At 38.0% G+C, this 18,284-nt stretch overlaps 1 protein-coding gene across 1 annotated transcript in view; it reads left to right on the top strand.

Annotated features, from left to right (window-relative positions):
- The window catches only part of LOC150107076 (nitric oxide synthase, inducible-like), a 317,964-nt gene that overhangs the window by 284,923 nt on the left and 14,757 nt on the right, over positions 1-18,284 (top strand). Inside the window, exon 16 of the mRNA XM_090391607.1 lies at positions 17,083-17,167. Coding sequence (XP_090247733.1) covers positions 17,083-17,167 — 85 coding nt within the window. The remainder of the gene's footprint in view (positions 1-17,082; positions 17,168-18,284) is intronic.

Here is an 18,284-nt window from a genome sequence, read left to right as displayed (position 1 = left end):
TGCCTGCACATAATGCAAGTCTAGCTGACCCTGCAGGTAGTGCAAGACCTAGGTAACTCATGGTAAAAGTAGAATAAGCTCTGATCACTAATCTTAATATTTACCCATAATGCAAAGCACATCTCCAGGAGGAGATGTATGATGCTTTGTATTAAGGGCAAGGGGGCACTACCCAGACCGGTTTCGACCAGTCTGGGTAGTGGCCCCTTGTAGTTTGACCTTATGGTAACTTGTTCTGGTAAAATACTTATAAGCTCTGTATTACTAACATCTTGGTATTTCTAGCCTGGCTCCCACTGATGAGACCTCAATAAAAGTCGAAACCGGTCTGGGTAGTGGCCCCTTGCCCTTAATACAAAGCATCATACATCTCCTCCTGGAGATGTGCTTTGCATTATGGGTAAATATTAAGATTAGTGATCAGAGCTTATTCTACTTTTACCATGAGTTACCTTGGTCTTGCACTACCTGCAGGGTCAGCTAGACTTGCATTATGTGCAGGCGCAAACTTGACTTATTTGTCGAACTACAAGGGGCCACTACAAGGGTAGTGGCCCCTTGTAGTTCGACCTTATGGTAACTTGTTCTGGTAAAATACTTATAAGCTCTGTATTACTAACATCTTGGTATTTCTAGCCTGGCTCCCACTGATGAGACCTCAATAAAAGTCGAAACCGGTCTGGGTAGTGGCCCCTTGCCCTTAATACAAAGCATCATACATCTCCTCCTGGAGATGTGCTTTGCATTATGGGTAAATATTAAGATTAGTGATCAGAGCTTATTCTACTTTTACCATGAGTTACCTTGGTCTTGCACTACCTGCAGGGTCAGCTAGACTTGCATTATGTGCAGGCACAAACTTGACTTATTTGTCTGCTTGCTTACTTGGGAAATAGAGTAAAACCAGGTTTAAAATAGCTTGGTATCTTTAATATACTATATACCCAAGGTAAAATACTTTCTACATTTATATCTCCTCCTGAGATTTTTATTTAATAAGGTTAAAACACCTTATGGTAACTTCTTCTGGTAAAATACTTATGAGCTCTGTATTACTAAAATCTTGGTATTTCTAGCCTGGCTCCCACTGATGAGACCTCAAGCCTCCTCATTAGATATTTTATAGGATTTTTCCTCCCCCTCTTTGGGATCACAGACTATGCTGGACCCCATGCAACGGTTGTGCCCAAGTGGTACCGCACCAGTGAAATCGCTCACAACACTCAGAGACAAAGGAACAGAAATCCTCACACACAAACCCAAAGCAGTATACTGGGATTTCCTCAAACTCTCCAGGCGTGATACACCAAATCTCAGGACCAACAACGAAATTCTTTTTAGAAACATTAAAAATAGCTGGGGATAGCCTTTTCATTGGGATCTCGCCTGGCGAATAGCCTACGGGCAGCTCCCGGTGAAACAGGTTAAATCCAGGTATGTACCCAGTCCGTGCGATCCCTTCTGTGATGTCTGCCGAGGCGTGGAAACGGTGGAGCATTTTTTTTATTTTTGCCCACTAGCCCAATGCATCTGGCAAAGACTAAGCACAGCATTGGGAATCCCGATGCTGTCACTAGGATGTGCAGGCATCAGTGAGACAGATGAGTGTAAGAATGTATATAATGTACTAGAGCCAGCACTAAGGACAAAAAATGGGAATGGGTCATTTAGAATAACGCATCAATATAGGGGTGGGACTAAGGGATCACTGCATTTCATGTATATACTAATGCCAGGAGTATTAGGAACAAGAAGGAAGAATTTTTGGCCTTGATTGGCTCTTCCTGGCCACAGGTTATTGGCATTAGTGAAACATGGCTGACGGAAGATGATATAGTTAGTGGGATAGAATGTGTAGGTTATAGTGTGTTTAGGAGGGACAGAGAGAATAAAATGGGGGGAGGGGTATTATTGATGATAGCTGATGAACTGCAGCCAAGGAGAATTGAAGATGTATCGCAGGATAGTGAAAGGAGCTCATTTGAGGCTATTTGGTGTGAGATTGAGACTGGCAGAATAAAATATACAGTTGGGTGCTGCTATAGACCAGGTGATGGAATAGATGGTGGAGATAGTATGCATAGGGAAATTGATGAAATGAGTGGAAGGAGGGTAATTATTATGGGGGATTTCAACTATGGTAACATTGATTGGAAGGAGGAGAGGACACATGTGAGGAAGGAAAAGGATTTTATTCAATTATTAAGGGATAACTATCTGGGACAGCATGTAATTGAAAATACTAGGGGTGTGAGAGTGCTTGACCTGGTAATAGCATCTGAGAATTTGACTGTAATGAATATGACCATGTTGCCACCTATTGGTGAGAGTGATCATAAGGTCTTGACCTGGGAGGTGGCTAAAGGTGTAGAATTACCGTGCTGGCAAGTATGACAAGCATAGGAGATTGCTTGGATCAGTGCCATGGCATGTACAACTGCAAGGGCTGGATGTCGATAGAGCATGGGAAGTGGTCAAGGAGCATTTACAGGAGATTATGGCTGATTGTATACCTAGGGTCCGAATAGTAAAACAAGTAGGGGTTAAATGGATGAATAACACCATTAAGCTTGAGCTGCAAAAAAAGAAACAACTGTGGAGGGAATTTAAAGAAAGGGGTGACCTGCAGGCCCACAAACGGTATAAAGTGCAGGCCAGAAAGGTAACGAGTGTGGTAAAAAAAGCAAAAGCGGATTATGAAAGGAAACTAGCTATGCAAGCAAAAGAGAATCCCAAACAGTTCTTTCAATATGCTGCAAGCAAGAAAAAAACTGTACACGGCAAAATGATTTTAAGGAATGACGATGGTCAGGAGGTCACTGAATCACTCGACATAGTGGAGTTACTGAGCGTGCACTTTGCAAAAGCATATCATCCAGGTGGTGACATTGAAAAAATGAAGGAACCATTAGTTTATACAGGAATAGTGATGAATGAAGTGGAGGTGACTAGTCTATTACAGAACCGTAATGTGAACACATCTGTGGGATTGGATGGTATACCGGCACGGGTCTTGCGTGAAGTGGCTTAGGAATTATCAGTGCCCTTGACCATGTTGTTTAATCTGAGTCTCAGGTCTGGCTTAGTCCCGAAGGTGTGGAAAGAGGGGAAAATAGTTTCACTGCATAAAGGAGGATCCAAGACTACGGTTGCAAATTACCGACCGATCAGCATATCAGGAGTCGTTGTCAAGGTCTTGGAGAAAGTAGTCAAGGGAAAAATACAGGAATGGATTGATGAAAATGAGATACTGTACAGGGGACAGCATGGCTTTGTGAAGGGTAGATCATGCTTCAGTAACTTGCTCAAGTTTTATAACAAGGTGACGGCTGAACTGGATAAGGGAAATGGGTTTACAGTGATACTGCTGGACCTGGCAAAGGCGTTTGACAGGATACCACATGGAATACTAATCCGTAAACTACAACATATGGGAATGGATATAGGGTTGGTGAGATGGATAGGTGGTTGGTTGATGGAGAGATATCAAAGAGTAGTTTATTCAGGAGTAGAGTCCAAAAGACGGCCTGTGACTAGTGGTGTGCCGCAGGGTTCTGTTCTTGGACCACTGCTGTTTAATCTGTTCATTAACGATATAGGGAAGGATCTAAGTGGAACAATTCATTTGTTCGCTGATGATGCAAAGTTGGGTAGGGCAATAGTGAATGCAGAAGATGTCAAGGTCTTGCAGGATGACTTAGATAGATTGGAGTTCTGGGCTGAGGAGAATGGATGTCAATTTAATGTGACAAAATGTAAGGTTATGCATTTTGGGGTGAAAAGATTAGCAGCAGTTTACTACATTGGTGGAACTGTACTCTAGGAAATTGATGAAGCAAGAGATTTAGGAGTGTTGGTGGATAGGGAGATGAAGGTTAGGGGGCACATTGCAAAAGTAGCTAAATCAGCTCATCAACTCACTTGGTTGTTGAAAAATACCTTGACGAGCAGAGACAAGCAAGCTATTGTACCTCTGTACCAAGCCTTGATAATACCTCATCTCGACTACTGTGCCCAGATTTGGTCACCTCGGTTCCTTCTTGATGGGGAGGAGGTGGAGAGGATCCAGAGGTGAGTGACTAAGATGATAACAGGTCTATGGAATGAACCATATGAGAACAGGTTGAAGATTTGTGGGTTGCAGAAACTAGTTGATAGGTGGAAAAGGGGAGATATGATTGAGACATTCAAATTGCTAAAGGGATTCTATAGGATGAATTCAGAGGATATTTTTGAGATCAGGACTGGTGGTGGGAGAACTAGGGGACACCTATGGAAGCTGGGCAAGAATGTGGTTAGCAGGGGTGTTAGAGCTGGGTTCTTTACTTTTAGAGTGGTAAATGAGTGGAATAAGCTGCCAGAGTCTGTTGTGGGTGCTATGACGTTGAACGAGTTCAAGGCAAGGTATGATAGATACTGTGAGAATGTAATCGCATAGTTGTGTGGACATGATGTTTAGGGCCTCCCTCGATGATTCTAAGGACTCCTGGAGTTGCCCGAAATAATAATAATAATAATAATAATTAATACAAAGCATCATACATCTCTTCCTGGAGATGTGCTTTGCATTATGGGTAAATATTAAGATTAGTGATCAGAGCTTATTCTACTTTTACCATGAGTTACCTTGGTCTTGCACTACCTGCAGGGTCAGCTAGACTTGCATTATGGCAGGTGCAAACTTGACTTATTTGTCTGTTTGCTTACTTGGGAAATGGAGTAAAACCAAGTTTGAAATAGCTTGGTATCTTTAATATTCTCCAAAGTATGTTAAGATTTTGAACCATTACATAACACTATCCTTTTTTACCAGTGCTGTATACAATCTCTCATCAATTTCTCCAAAGTATGTTAAGATTTTGAACCACAGAAGAAATGCAAAGTGGTCTATACTTAATCACTGCCATTCTGCCACTTTCTTTATGCAATGACACTATCTCACCCTCCTTAAACTCCTTGGGAACTTTAACCATAGCCAGACTCTCACTAAATTTGGGAATCACTAATACTTTGAGATTCTGATTTACATCCTAGGCTAGCAGCATTTTTTTTTATTTTTTTAAAAATTTTTTTATTAGAAATAGGCAGGGCCGCGCCAACCCAAGGGTGCAAAGGATGCACCACACCCGGGTGGCAACATTAATAGGGAGGCAAAAAACAAACATCAAATATTTATTTTATGTAGCTAATATCTAATTTAGATTATACAATGCAGTATAATCATTAATAGTAATAATATTCATTTCTTTGTATATCCTACATCGTAAAATTTAACTAATATAATATTAATAACCCTTACTTTTAGATGTTAGACGAAAGAAAAAGATTTTCTGGAGCAGAATATACAAAACGAAAAGCACGCAAAGAAGAAAATGTTAAAAAAATGTAGTCCTATTTCCAATTATTTTGCATCTACATCTTCATGTACAGACAAATCTTCAGTTGCTCGAGAAAATTTTGAAGATTCTTCTTCTTCTTCTGCCATACATTTAACTGAAGATTCTCTACTGCTAAAAGACAATGCTTAGAAAATTCATCTTTCACTTCTGTAACTCTCAACAGCTCACTTGGTTCACTGGAAGAAACAGGTGACAAAAGCATGTGCAATACACTTGTATAACAACTGAAAACTCTCTTATGAATTCTGCCCTTGAGTGTGATTTTGATGATCCAGGAAAGTGGCCTTTAAAAATAACAGATAATCTCAAAATGATTCTAATTTCCAAAAGATGAAAAAAACAGATCATTTTCAGCAGATTATTACTATAAACGATTAAGTAATAACAAAAAGATACACAGAAATTGGTTATTGTATTCTAAATGCAAAAATTCAGTATATTGTTTTCCTTGTAAACTTTTTAACTAAAATAATGCGTTCAATGATGCAATTGGTTATTGTGATTGGTAACATTTATCGAGAACATTAAAGCACCGTGAAAAAATTGAAGCACTTATCAAATGTTACAAGTCATGAATCGATTTAAAAAAGTCTTTTATAAATAATAATACAATAGATGCAGTAAATGAACAATTAATAAAACTAGAAAAAATCGTTGGAAATCGGTAATAGAAAGGATTATTTGTACAGTTCAATTTTTAGTAGGACAAAATTTAACTTTCAGAGATAACAGTAATAAACATTTTGAAGATAGGAACGTTAATTTTTTGAAATTAATAGAAACTGTAGCAAAATTCGATAATGTAATGGCAGATCATATAAGTCAAATACAAACCAATAAGAGCAAAATGCCACATTATTTAGGCAAAAAAATGAAAATGAAATAATTTCAATAATAGGAGAAAAAATAAAATCTAATATTGTTAAAATGCTAAAATTAAATAAATATTATGCTATCATTTTAGACACCACTACAGATCCATCTCACAAAAATCAATTAAGTATTGTTGTAAGATTTGTTTACCTCGATAATGACAACAAGAAAATAGAAATCAGAGAACTCTTTTTAGGATTTTATTCAATTACTAACTCAACAGGCGAAGGTTTAACAAATTTTGTTGTAGATTTTTGCAATCAGAAAATATAAATCTTTATGATTTACATGCCCAAGCTTATGATAACGGGGTAAACATGAAGGGCAAAAATCAGGTCTCCAAAAGAGAATATCAGATATGAACCCGAGAACATTTTACATACCATGTGCCGCTCGTACACTTAATCTAGTTGTAAATGATGCTGCAAGTGTTCCATGTGAAATAGCAAATTTTTTTTCATTAATTCAGGAAATATATAATTGTTTTTCTAAATCAGCCTATCGTTGGAAAATTTTAAAAGAGGAATGCCCAAGTTTTACTGTTAAAAAAGTTTGTGATATGGGATGTTCAAGCCACATAGATGCTGTAAAAGCTTTAAGGTATAATTTAGAAAAAATATATGATGCTTTACACATTTTATATCAAGATAAATCAAGAGATAGCGACACAAGGAACAAAGCTGAATCATTATTATTAAAAATTAAATCTTTCTAATTCATATGTTCTCTTGTTACATGGCACCAAATCTTATCGAAAATTAATGTCATAAGTAATTTGATGCAAAAAAGGGGCCATCCCTGGAAGTTACGAAAGGAAACTGTGAGAAAGATGGTGAGGAGTGGTTTCTTTGCATGGAGGGTGGTTGAACCATGGAATGCTATGCCTGATAGAGTGGTGAGAGCAAGAATGGTCAATGTGTTTAAGGAGTGGTATGATAGACTTTGTGTTTCCTAGGAGGGACCTCCCTCAATGAGTCTTGATAGAGTTGTGTTTCTTAGAAAGGACCTCCCACGATGAGTCTTTTGACTCCATGGAGGCCTGAATAATAATAATAATAATAAACCGGATGTAATTATGTCTACAATAATGAAAATGTTGATAGACCAAAAAAATTATTTAAAGGATATTGTAAAACAGATGAGGCATTCAAAAATATGTTAGGGGAAGCAACCGAAATTGCATATACAGTGGATTGTGATCTAATTTTTTCTTATATGCCAATAGCCAGACTTCAGAAAACAAAAAGATTATTCTCGTATGCAAGTGAAGATGAAGTTATTGAATCGGAAGAACAAAATTTCAAAGTCAATTTTTATTTAGTTATAATCGATATAGCTATTTCAAAACTTGATGAAAGATTTATATTATTGAAAGAACATAATGATGTTTTTGAATTTTTAAATAACATTTATTTATTAAAACCAATGGAGAAAAAAGAAAAATTTAAATATTGTAAAGATTTGGAGATGAAATTGACAGATGGTAAAGATTCTGATATAAACTCCTTGAAATTATGCGAGGAAATAGAAAATATTTAATCTATCTTAATCCAAATATGAATGCATTTTCGGTAAGGAGTATATATTTTCGAATGATCTTAGTGTTTTCCCCAATTTGTCAATAATAGTAAGAATTTATTTGACAATACCTGTGACTGTTGCAACTGGTGAAAGATCCTTTTCAAAGCTGAAAATGATAAAAAATCATCTCTGCAGTACAATGACACAGGATAGCGTCAACAATGTAAGTCTTATTAGCATAGAACATCAAATTGCTGCTAATTTAGATATGGAGGATATAATAAATGATTTTGCTACAAAAAAATCACGTCAAGTAAATTTTACATAAAGCATGTGCAATTAATCTTTGTTTATATTAAGAAATAATTGTTGTTCTTTTTTTGTTTGTTTTTGTAAAAATGTTAAAAATAACTATACGAAACTATGTATTCTGTGTTTTTAATAAATAAGACATTTATTTGGTTTGCTAAATTGTTATTTTATTTATTGTAGTAAATGCTACATGCAATTTCTTTTAGTTATTTTTTTAAGGGGCAACTAATCAAAGTTTGCACCCAGGCAGCAAATACCCTTGGCACGCCCCTGGAAATAGAACAGAACTGGGTTTTATTAGCATTGAAACTGATGATTTTATCAGAACCACATTGAAAAATAGTTCATAGATCAAAAATGAGGACAGTGGTGGTTGATGTTCTGTAGGTTGAGGTGAATTGTGTGCAGTAATGTTTATGAAATGAAAGGGAGGAGTGCAGTGTGTGCTGTCATCTGCAGAACTGTGTATTGGGTTGGAGGTCAACTGAAGTAGATCATTGATATTTAGCAGGAAGAGGGTTGGTGAGAGGACTGAACCTTGTATAACCCTGGCATTAGTTGAATGGTGAGAGGATAGGGAACTATCCACCATCACTCAGTGTGCATCCAGACAGAAAGCTGTCTCAGGACTTCTTTGATACAGACCAAAGAATGGTCAAAAGCTTTAGAGATATACCAAGTGTAACCAGTTGAGATTCACCTAACTACTCCATGGCATTTTTTCAGAGATCTCCTGTTGATTGGTGGTGATGGAATCCATACTGGTGATCATTTATTAGGTTGGTGCCTTGAGCAGTAGTATAGAAGTTGGGAATTGATGATTTTTTTCCATCACTTTAGAAGGTACTCACTGAATGTGCTCTACCTGCTTTGGATGACAAACATTATCAAACTAAAACTGCAGATGGAAAATAGGTTATGGAAGAAGTATAAGGAGAGCAGAGAAGAATGGATGCATGAACAATATAACATTGCAGCCAGGAAAGACACAAGCCTGGTAAGGAAAGTAAAACTTGAACGTGAGAAGTGATTAGCCTGAGATCCAAGAAAAAAAATCCAAAGGAATTCTTTTGTTGTGTGGCCAGTAGGATAGGAATGATTTTGGAAGAATGACATTGTTAAATGAAAATGGTAGTAGAGTCACTCATGCAATATACACTGATACACAGTTAAGGATTTAATGATCACTTTAGTGGACGATTTCATCATGAAAACATAGATTTTATTATATCAGTTAGATGAGGGTTCAAAGTTTAGAATTCTTTCAAATGCGAGAACAGCCAATGAGTTTAAGGAGTGGTATGATAGACTGTGTTTCTTAGGAAGGACCTACCACAATCAGTCCTTTGACTCCATGGATACCTGAATAATAATAATAATAAGTATTCTGAATGTCAATAATCAAAGTAACTGGTGGAATTTTGCTGTGTCTTTCAAAAGTGGTATATGGACATAATTAGTAGTATGCCACAAGGTGTTAGAATGACTACTGTGTAATTTGTACATAAATGATATAGGAAATAACCTGGAAGTAAATATTCAGCTTTGTTAATGATGCAAAATTATTATTATTATCATCCAGGCAAGCCTCCATGGAGTCAAAAGACTCATCGTAGGAGGTCGTTTTTAGGAAACACGAAGTTTATCATACCACCCCTTGAACCCATTGACTGTTCCTGCTCCAACAACTCTCTCGGGCAATGCATTCCAAGGTTCAACCACCCTCCATGCAAAAAAACCACTCCTCACCCTCTTGCGCACAGCCTCCTTTCATAACCTCCAGGGATGGCACCGTGTCATCGCTCCTTCCTGCCATTCCACCAAGTGAAAGAACTCCCGAATGTCTACTCTGTAACTGCCTCTCAACAGTTTAAAAGTCTTGATCATATCACCTCTCCTTCTTCTATCCACCAAACTCTGCAGTCCACATTCCTTCAGTCGATCCTCATAACTCATATTATATAGTCCTGAAACCATCTTTGTTATCTGCCTCTGTACCCTTTCCACAATCAATTTTTCCCCTTCAAATTTCAAATCCTAGGGACCAAATCTGAGAACAATAGTCTAAGTGTGGTCTGATCAGGGTCTTATACAACGGAATGATAACTCTTTTAACTCTGCAGGTCAGCATCCTTCTCAGTATTACAGCAATCCTCTGAGTTACCCTTGCCACTTTGCAATATGCTCCCTGAATTTCAGTTTTCTATCAATCATCGCCCCAAGATCTCTTGTCTCCCATACCTCCTCCAGGTGGATGGAAAAAAAAATTATCATGGTGATGTGGAGGTCTTGTAGGTTGATTTAAATAGGCTGTATTGTATGGGCAAAAGATAATGGTATCAGTTTAATGTTGAGAAATGTAAAATATGCATTTTGGGATAAATAGATTAACAGCTGTGTGTCACATTCCCTAGGAAATAGAAGAACCTAGGGGTGGTGAGTGGTAGACAGACAGTTGAAGTTTAGAGGACATACTGCTAAGGTTACTAACAGGTTAGTAACCTTCAGTAGCCTAAGGTTACTTGGCTACTGAAGAACACACTAACCAGCCAGCAGGAAGTTGTTATTCTTCTTTATAAGGCTTTGATGCATCCACATCTGAAATGGTTTAAAAAAAAATTTTTTTTTGGGGGGGGAGGTTTGAAGAACTGGCACAGAGGATTCAGAAGCAAGCAACCAACATTTGAATGATCTGAAGAGTGTTCCCTGAGGGGAATAGATTCCGGGTGTGTGTGTGGGTTGATAAGGAAAAAAGAGAGGATATGAGAAGAAACATTTCATTTACTTAAAGGGTTTTATAGGATTGATGCAGGAGAAATGTTTGAGCACTTGGCTAGAGGTGGAGGGGGGGGGGGGGCAGAACAAGAGGCCATCCTTGAAATTTGAGTGAAAGTGTAGGACATGCAGACTAGATTTTTCACTTGTAGAGTTGTGAAAATGGTATGGGTTGCCAGAGTTAGTTATTAATGCTTTGTCTGTTAATGAGTTCAAAGAGGGGTATGATAGATTGTGTGGATAGATTGGGTCTCCTGCACGAGTCTTTGGACTTCGTGGAGGTACCTGTAAATAATAATAATAGTATTAAAGTGTTGCTGATATAAGTGAAGAGCAAGTGTGGAAAGTAAAGATAGTAAGTCTGCTGCTTTGTATGATAAGACTGAACTGAAGAGAAGCACCATGATTTCTAATAAGTCAATGAGAAGATTGTGCTAGTGAGACTGTATGTTGATTATAAATATTGCAGCAAATTTGATGGACAAAAAATAATTGGATATGCCTGATAGACTGCACTTGAATGGCTTTAAAGTTAGATTCTTGGAGAAAGTATTGTTCAGTATGATCTTAGAAGTGCAAAATCATGGGTTGTAGTATTGCAAAAACTGCAATACTAGAACAGCTAATATTGCAGATGCAGTTTAGTGTGGGTTCAGCCACTCCTGGACAAATGAATGTGTACAGAAATGATAATGCATGCAAAATGCAGTTATTATTATTATTATTATTATTAAACAAGACCTCATGGAGTCAAAGACTCATCTGGGAGGTCCTTTTATCACACACACATCTCATCATACCGTGTCTTAAACACACTCAGACTCCTTGCAGACACCACACTCTCAGGCAAGGCATTCCAATCATTCACAACTCTGCACGAAAAAAAAACCTGCCTCTCACCCTACTCACACCCTCTTTATACAGTTTCCAGGATTGACCTCTGGTTCTCCCACTATTCTCTGTAGAACTTCTCCACCATTGATCCTATAACACCTTACCAACTTGTAGGTCTCTATCATGTCTCCCCTCTTCCTTCTCTCACACCAGACTCTGCAAATTACATCTTCTCAATCTTTCCTCATACTCAACATTCCAGAGGTCAGAAACTACCTTAGTCAGTCGCCTTTGGACCCTTTCCAACATTTCTTCATCCTTCTGAAAACCCAGTGACCAAATCTGGGCACAATAGTCCATGTGTGGCCTAATCAAAGCCTTATACAATGGAACAAGAATATCCCTACTTCTACACGTCAGTGTCCTCCGCATCATTCCCAGAAGTCTTTGTGTTGTCTTCACAATTTTGGCGAAGTGTCCCCTAAATTTTAGATCCTTATCCACTATCACCCCCAGATCTCTTATTTCCTCTACCTCCAACAATATATTCTCACCAAGCATAAATCATATTCTGCATCCCATCTTTGTTTTCCAAATTTTAAAACCTTACATTTTGCAACATTGAACTCACATCCCCATTTGCTTGCCCAATCACTCATTTTATTCAAGTCTTCTTGCAAGGCCACATCTTCACTACTCTTTATGGTTCATCCCAACTTTGCATCATCTGCAAACAACTGAATATCTCCATCCAAATCTTCACCAATATCATTAATATACAAGTTAAATAGTAATGGCCCTGAGGCACTCCACTAATGACTTTCTTTTTCCTGGATATCGCACCCCCATACACAACTTGTTGATACCTATCAGCTAGCCAGTCTCCAATCCAATGCACTAATCTAATATCCAACCCCATCTGCTCTAGTTTGACTGTCAACTTATCATGAGGTACTCTATCAAAAGCTTTTGCAAAATCCAAGTATATTACTGTGTATCCTTCTCCTCTGTCCAAGGAAGCAGTCACTTTATTGTAATAAGTAAGTAGATTACTAAAACATGACCTCCCTTTAGCAAATCCATGCTGTCCATCAAAGATTATACCATTGTTGTCAACCCAACTCTGGATCCTAGTTCTCACAAGCTTCTCCAACAACTGAACCACAACACATGACACAGAGATAGGCCTATAATTTGATGCTTGAGTTCGATCACCTCCTTTATGAAGTGGCACAATCTTGCTCTCCTTCCACTCTTTAGGAACTTGACCAAGTACAAGACTCGTATTAAAAAAATATATCAAGGCAGGTATCAACTCTCTGGCACATTCCTTCAGAATATGCAGTGATATATTATCAAGTCCCACAGCCTTATTTATATCTAGTTTACTCAACTCCCCAAACACCTCTTGCTCACTTACAGTCAGTCTCTCCTCCCCATCATCAACTGCTCTCAATCTCTCCACGAAGTCACATTCACAAGATTGAAAGATCTTTATGAACTGCTCATTAAGTATCTCCACCACACATTCTGCAACAGCTATCTTTATACCATTTCCTCCAATCACTGTCATCCTTCCATAATCATTCTTTTTTTTGCTGGCTACATATCGAAAGAACTCCCTAGGATTGTTTTTGACTTCATCAGCTAACTGCTGTTCATACCTCTCTTAAGCTACTCTCACCAACCAAGTCACTCTCCTTGCCTGGTCTTTGTAGACCTCATGAAATTGGTTACTTCCACTTCTCTTATGCTGCCTCCACAATGCCCTTTTTCTCTGTATTGCATGCTTAATCTCTTTATTCATCCATCTCACACCTACCTTATTTAACCTTCTCACCCGTGGAATACATTTAGACATTGCATCTACTAAATAGTTTTTGAAAATTCCCCGAGCTGCATTGATCTCTTTTCCAGCTAACTCCTCATTCCATGCTACACCTGCAAGCTGTCTCCTGAGCTCTTCATAATCACCCCCCCTTGTAGTTCCACATATACCCTTTTTTTCACATGGGTCCTTGCACTGCTGGCAACCACCCAGATAATCACCTCATGGTTCACTTTCACCAATTGGTGGATGATTTGACACCTCGTTTATAATTACATCCTCCGATGAGATGACCAAATCCAAGACCCTTAATCCTCGTGTGCCCTCTTTTACGTACTATCTGAGGTAGTTATCCCTCAAAAACTCAAGAAACTCATTTTCTTTACTTCCAGTTGCTATCTCTTCATTCTAGTCTATATTGCCATAATTAAAATCACCCATAATGATCACCTTTTTCTTATTTGCTTGGCTTATTTGACTATCACCATTTCACTATCACCACCATCCATATTACTAGGTCTATAACAACATCCCACCAAGTATTCTATTGATTCTATTCACCTCTATCTCACACCATACTGCCTCAAAACCACTGGCCCTATTTTCCTCTTGCATCTCTACTTTGTATGGACATAACTCTTTCTCTATCATCAATAGCACTCCCCCTCCCTTTTTACCCTTCTATCCTCACGAAACACATCATACCTTTCCATCTCTATTCCTGTCAGGATGTCGTCCTCACCTAACCATGTCTCACTTATTCCGACAATCTTTGGGTGAACAGATGTAATTAGTGCAACAATTTCATCCACCTTGTTTTTTATACTTCTAGCATTGGTATACAAACACAACAACTCATTTCTGGATCTACAGCTAGTTCCACTGATACCACTCACTCGATGTGATCTCTCCATGCTGGACTGGGGCCATTTCCCTTTCTGCTTCTTCATTTCAGAACCCTTTGCAATTCCATCTGTTTCCTCTTGATCCCTGGTCATCTCATTTCTTTCCTGCCTACACATGCTCTCACCTCCTCTTGGAGCATCCACCTTTCTCACGCTGTGTACCCCTGTCCACCCTGAGCCTCCCCGTTTCCCTGCTCCTCTTGCACACCCATTCTCTCATTTTCTATACTCATACCACTCACTTCCCCATTTATATCCACTTCTTCAATCTCTCCTGTCTTACTCTCCTGCTCTTCCACATCACTCCCCTCTCGATCTGATTCATTCTCTCTATTCACTTCTCTACCTTCCAGCAGCAGTCTCTCCAAGCGACTCACACCATAACCACTCAAATGCAGTCAATCGCTCCCATACAGCTCACTTCATCCTTCAAACTCATTCCACACATTAACAAACTGTACTCCCATCTCCTCACACATTTCAGCCAGAATATCATTCATAATCCTTGCTCTCTTCCTCATTTCACCACAATCATACCTAGGCAACACACTGACTACCTTTCCTGTCACACTATTCTCTTTTTATCTTTCCGAGCAGCCTCCTGATATTCATTTTGACATGATCTTTGTTCTCTCTTAAATCATTTGTACCAATTAATACTATTAACACTTTTGCTCGCTCCTGCCTCATAACCAATGCCTCAATCACCCTACTCATTTTACCACCTGGGAAACATACCTTGTGCATTTTATCCTCTAGCACACCTTTAATAATGGAGTCGCCATACAACGCCACTCGCTCATCTTTCGTTAACTCTCTCTCTCATGCCATCATGATTTATTTTAATAGTTTTGACCTGAATTCTCTTAATTTCATTCTGCGTGCATTTCATTTCTTGCCTCATCCAATCCAATTCACTTTCCGAATCTTGCGACACATTCTCTCTATCATTAAATCTTTCTAACTTTCTAACTCTCGACCCCCTCTTCTCACTTTCCCTCTCATTCATCCTTTTTTGTTTCCGTACTTTCGGTCCAACATACATCGAACTTTCACTATCATTCTTCTCACTTTTACTCTCATTCATCTTTCTTTGTTTCAGTACTTTCAGTCCAACAGTTTCCCAGGTGTCAAATCTGAATGGAATGGTAGTGACATTCATGGGCCTAATGACATGCTGAAATGCATGTACACAAATACCAGAAGTATCAGAAATAAAGCAGAGGGGTTTTGGGCATTAGTCGGCTTGAATTGGCCAAAAATTCTTATTGGCATCATTGAGACTTGGTTTACAGAAAAACATATGGTTTCAGAAATATAATGTAAGGGATATTGTATTTTCAGGAAGAATAGAGGGAATATAATAGGAGATAGGGGAGGGTATTGCTGATGATAACTGAATAACTCCAATCACCAAAAATAGATCGTATATTTGAGGCTACTTGGTGTGAGGCCAATAGGACAAAATATATTGTTGGTTGTTGCTGTAGACCAGGGAGTTCACAGGAAATCGTGGCTACTATTCATTAGTAGATTAGCAGAATGAGTGCAAACTGAGCAATTATTAAGGGATAATTACCTGAAGCAGCATGTCATGGAGGGTACCAGGGATTTGAGAGTGCTGGATCTCATAATAGTATCAGATGTATCCAATGCCTTCAATTGGGAAAAGTGACCATATTCTAATTTTGCCTTTTTAACATTGACCATCACTGTTCTGCCTTGCTCTTTGTACTGCTCCTTAGTCTCATTACTCTTCTCATGATTTGGAGCCACAACATTCTCTTTTTATTCAGCTACTGCTATAAAGTGTTATTCATCTATTTAACTTCCATGCAATTTATTCTCCTAATTCTGAACCAACCTGGGCTTCAGACTTCAGACCTAATTTCCAGTCCTCAACTTCATATAGTGTATCCTGTTTATATAGTGTAGGTATTATTATTATTATTATAGTGTATCTTCGTGGAGTCCAGTGATTTGGCCACTGATGTCATTTGCTCAATGCCATAATCCATTATGGCATTGGTTGCAGAATTATATTAAAATGGAGACATTAGGAAGGAACTTGACATTATAGCATTCAGGAATATGTGGGCAGAGCTAAGATGAGGTTACAGAATGAGACAGGAAAGGTTAATAAAGTAGGTGTTTGCATGTAGTTAAAAAAATGACCTACAAAAAGACCAAGATCTAATTGGATTAATGCAGTTCAAAGCCTTAGTAGATTGAAATATAGGATCTGAAAATATTAGAGCTCTGATAGACTTTATTTTCTATTTTTCATTTCTTTTTTTTTTTTTTTTTTTTATGGAGGACTCATCCATGAAAGGTTGGTCAACCTACAGTACACCAGTACTATTTGAAAAGCCTAATTGATTTGATAAGACTAATTTAGAGGATAAATAGTCATTATAATGCGAATGTTTCATGTAGTACCATCATAGTATTCTGTACACCTCTTCAGGATATGTATCAGGGATTTAATGATGATGAATTCATAAGCAACATTTATCATGCAATTTTATATTATTCTCATTAAATCTGATCTAAACTTAAATTAACAATAATAGAATTTGCAGTATTACACAGTTACTGTATTTAATAAATAATCAAGAATGATATTTATTTCTAGACAACAAAGGTCCTATCCACTATGGAGTTTGCACATCATATTTAAACTCTTTTCCTGAAAAGGATATTCCCTGCTTTGTTAGGAGGTAAGGCTATACTGTAATAACACTATGGGAGGTCTTTGATTCTTTTACTCCTTTTATAGTTAATCTGTTACATTTAGGCTATTAAAATGGAAATATGTTTTAATAATTTCATTCTTAGAACTGAAGTGTTGATCATAATGCATAATGGAAAGATTACAGACAAATTGAGATTTGATAAAATAATTTAGTTTAAATTTATTTATAAATTTAAATTTAAATTAAATTATTTTGCAGAACTCCTAATAGAGTCAGAAGCTCTGCAATTCGGGAAACCCTCAAAACTCAACCTTTGCTTCTCTGTGTTGAGAGATCACAGTTACGTTGGTACAGGCACCTGGTCAGAATGCCACAAGAGAGGTCCCCCAGCAGGCCCTCTTTGCTAAGCCAAAGGGTGGGAGGCCACGTGGAAGGCCAAGGACTCGCCGGATAGATTATATCCAAAACCTTGGGTGGACACGTTTGGGAGTCCCACCAGAACAACTGAGCTTGGTGAGTGGCGGAGGATCATGACCATTGGAAGTTCCTCTTCCAGCTGCTGCCCCCACAACCCAATTAGGAAAGGTGGGCCTTGAAGATGAATGAATGAGTGAATGAAATTTATTTATATACATAAAGAAGTTCCTAGGAATTCAGGAAAACTGAGTATGAATTTTCATTTCTGTAAGTTTTATAATTTAGTTTATAAGCAGAAAAGAGGGGAAATGATAGACACTTATATAAGATATTAAAGAAGATTTATAAAATTGATACAAAGGAAATTTTTCCATATATGAGAAATACAGAAAGGGGGGTCATCCATGGAAATTTAAAAGTGAGGTTAATAATGGTGTGCAAACTAATTTTTTGTCCAGAGAGTAGTGAACGAACGAGTGGTATGGATTGCCAGAATTAGTTGCGAGTGCCCCAACATTAATGAGTTTAAGGAGAGGTAGGATAGATTTTGTGTGTGTATTATGTTAATGTGAGTCTCTCTCTCCCCGATAAGTCTCGGACTCCATGGAGATAACATGTAATAATAATGGCCTGGAGAGTAAATAGTACGAGTTTTACATAGTGAGTGGAGAGTGAATTGCTTACAAGGGATTGGGGGGGAGGAGATAGTGCATATGGATACTGT

The sequence above is a fragment of the Typopeltis vanoorti genome, chromosome 4 (assembly GCF_054136105.1).
Source record: "Typopeltis vanoorti isolate ZY-2024b chromosome 4, IOZ_Tvanoo_1.0, whole genome shotgun sequence".
NCBI lineage: Eukaryota > Metazoa > Arthropoda > Arachnida > Uropygi > Thelyphonidae > Typopeltis > Typopeltis vanoorti.
This window is presented reverse-complemented; position numbering and strand designations above follow the sequence as displayed.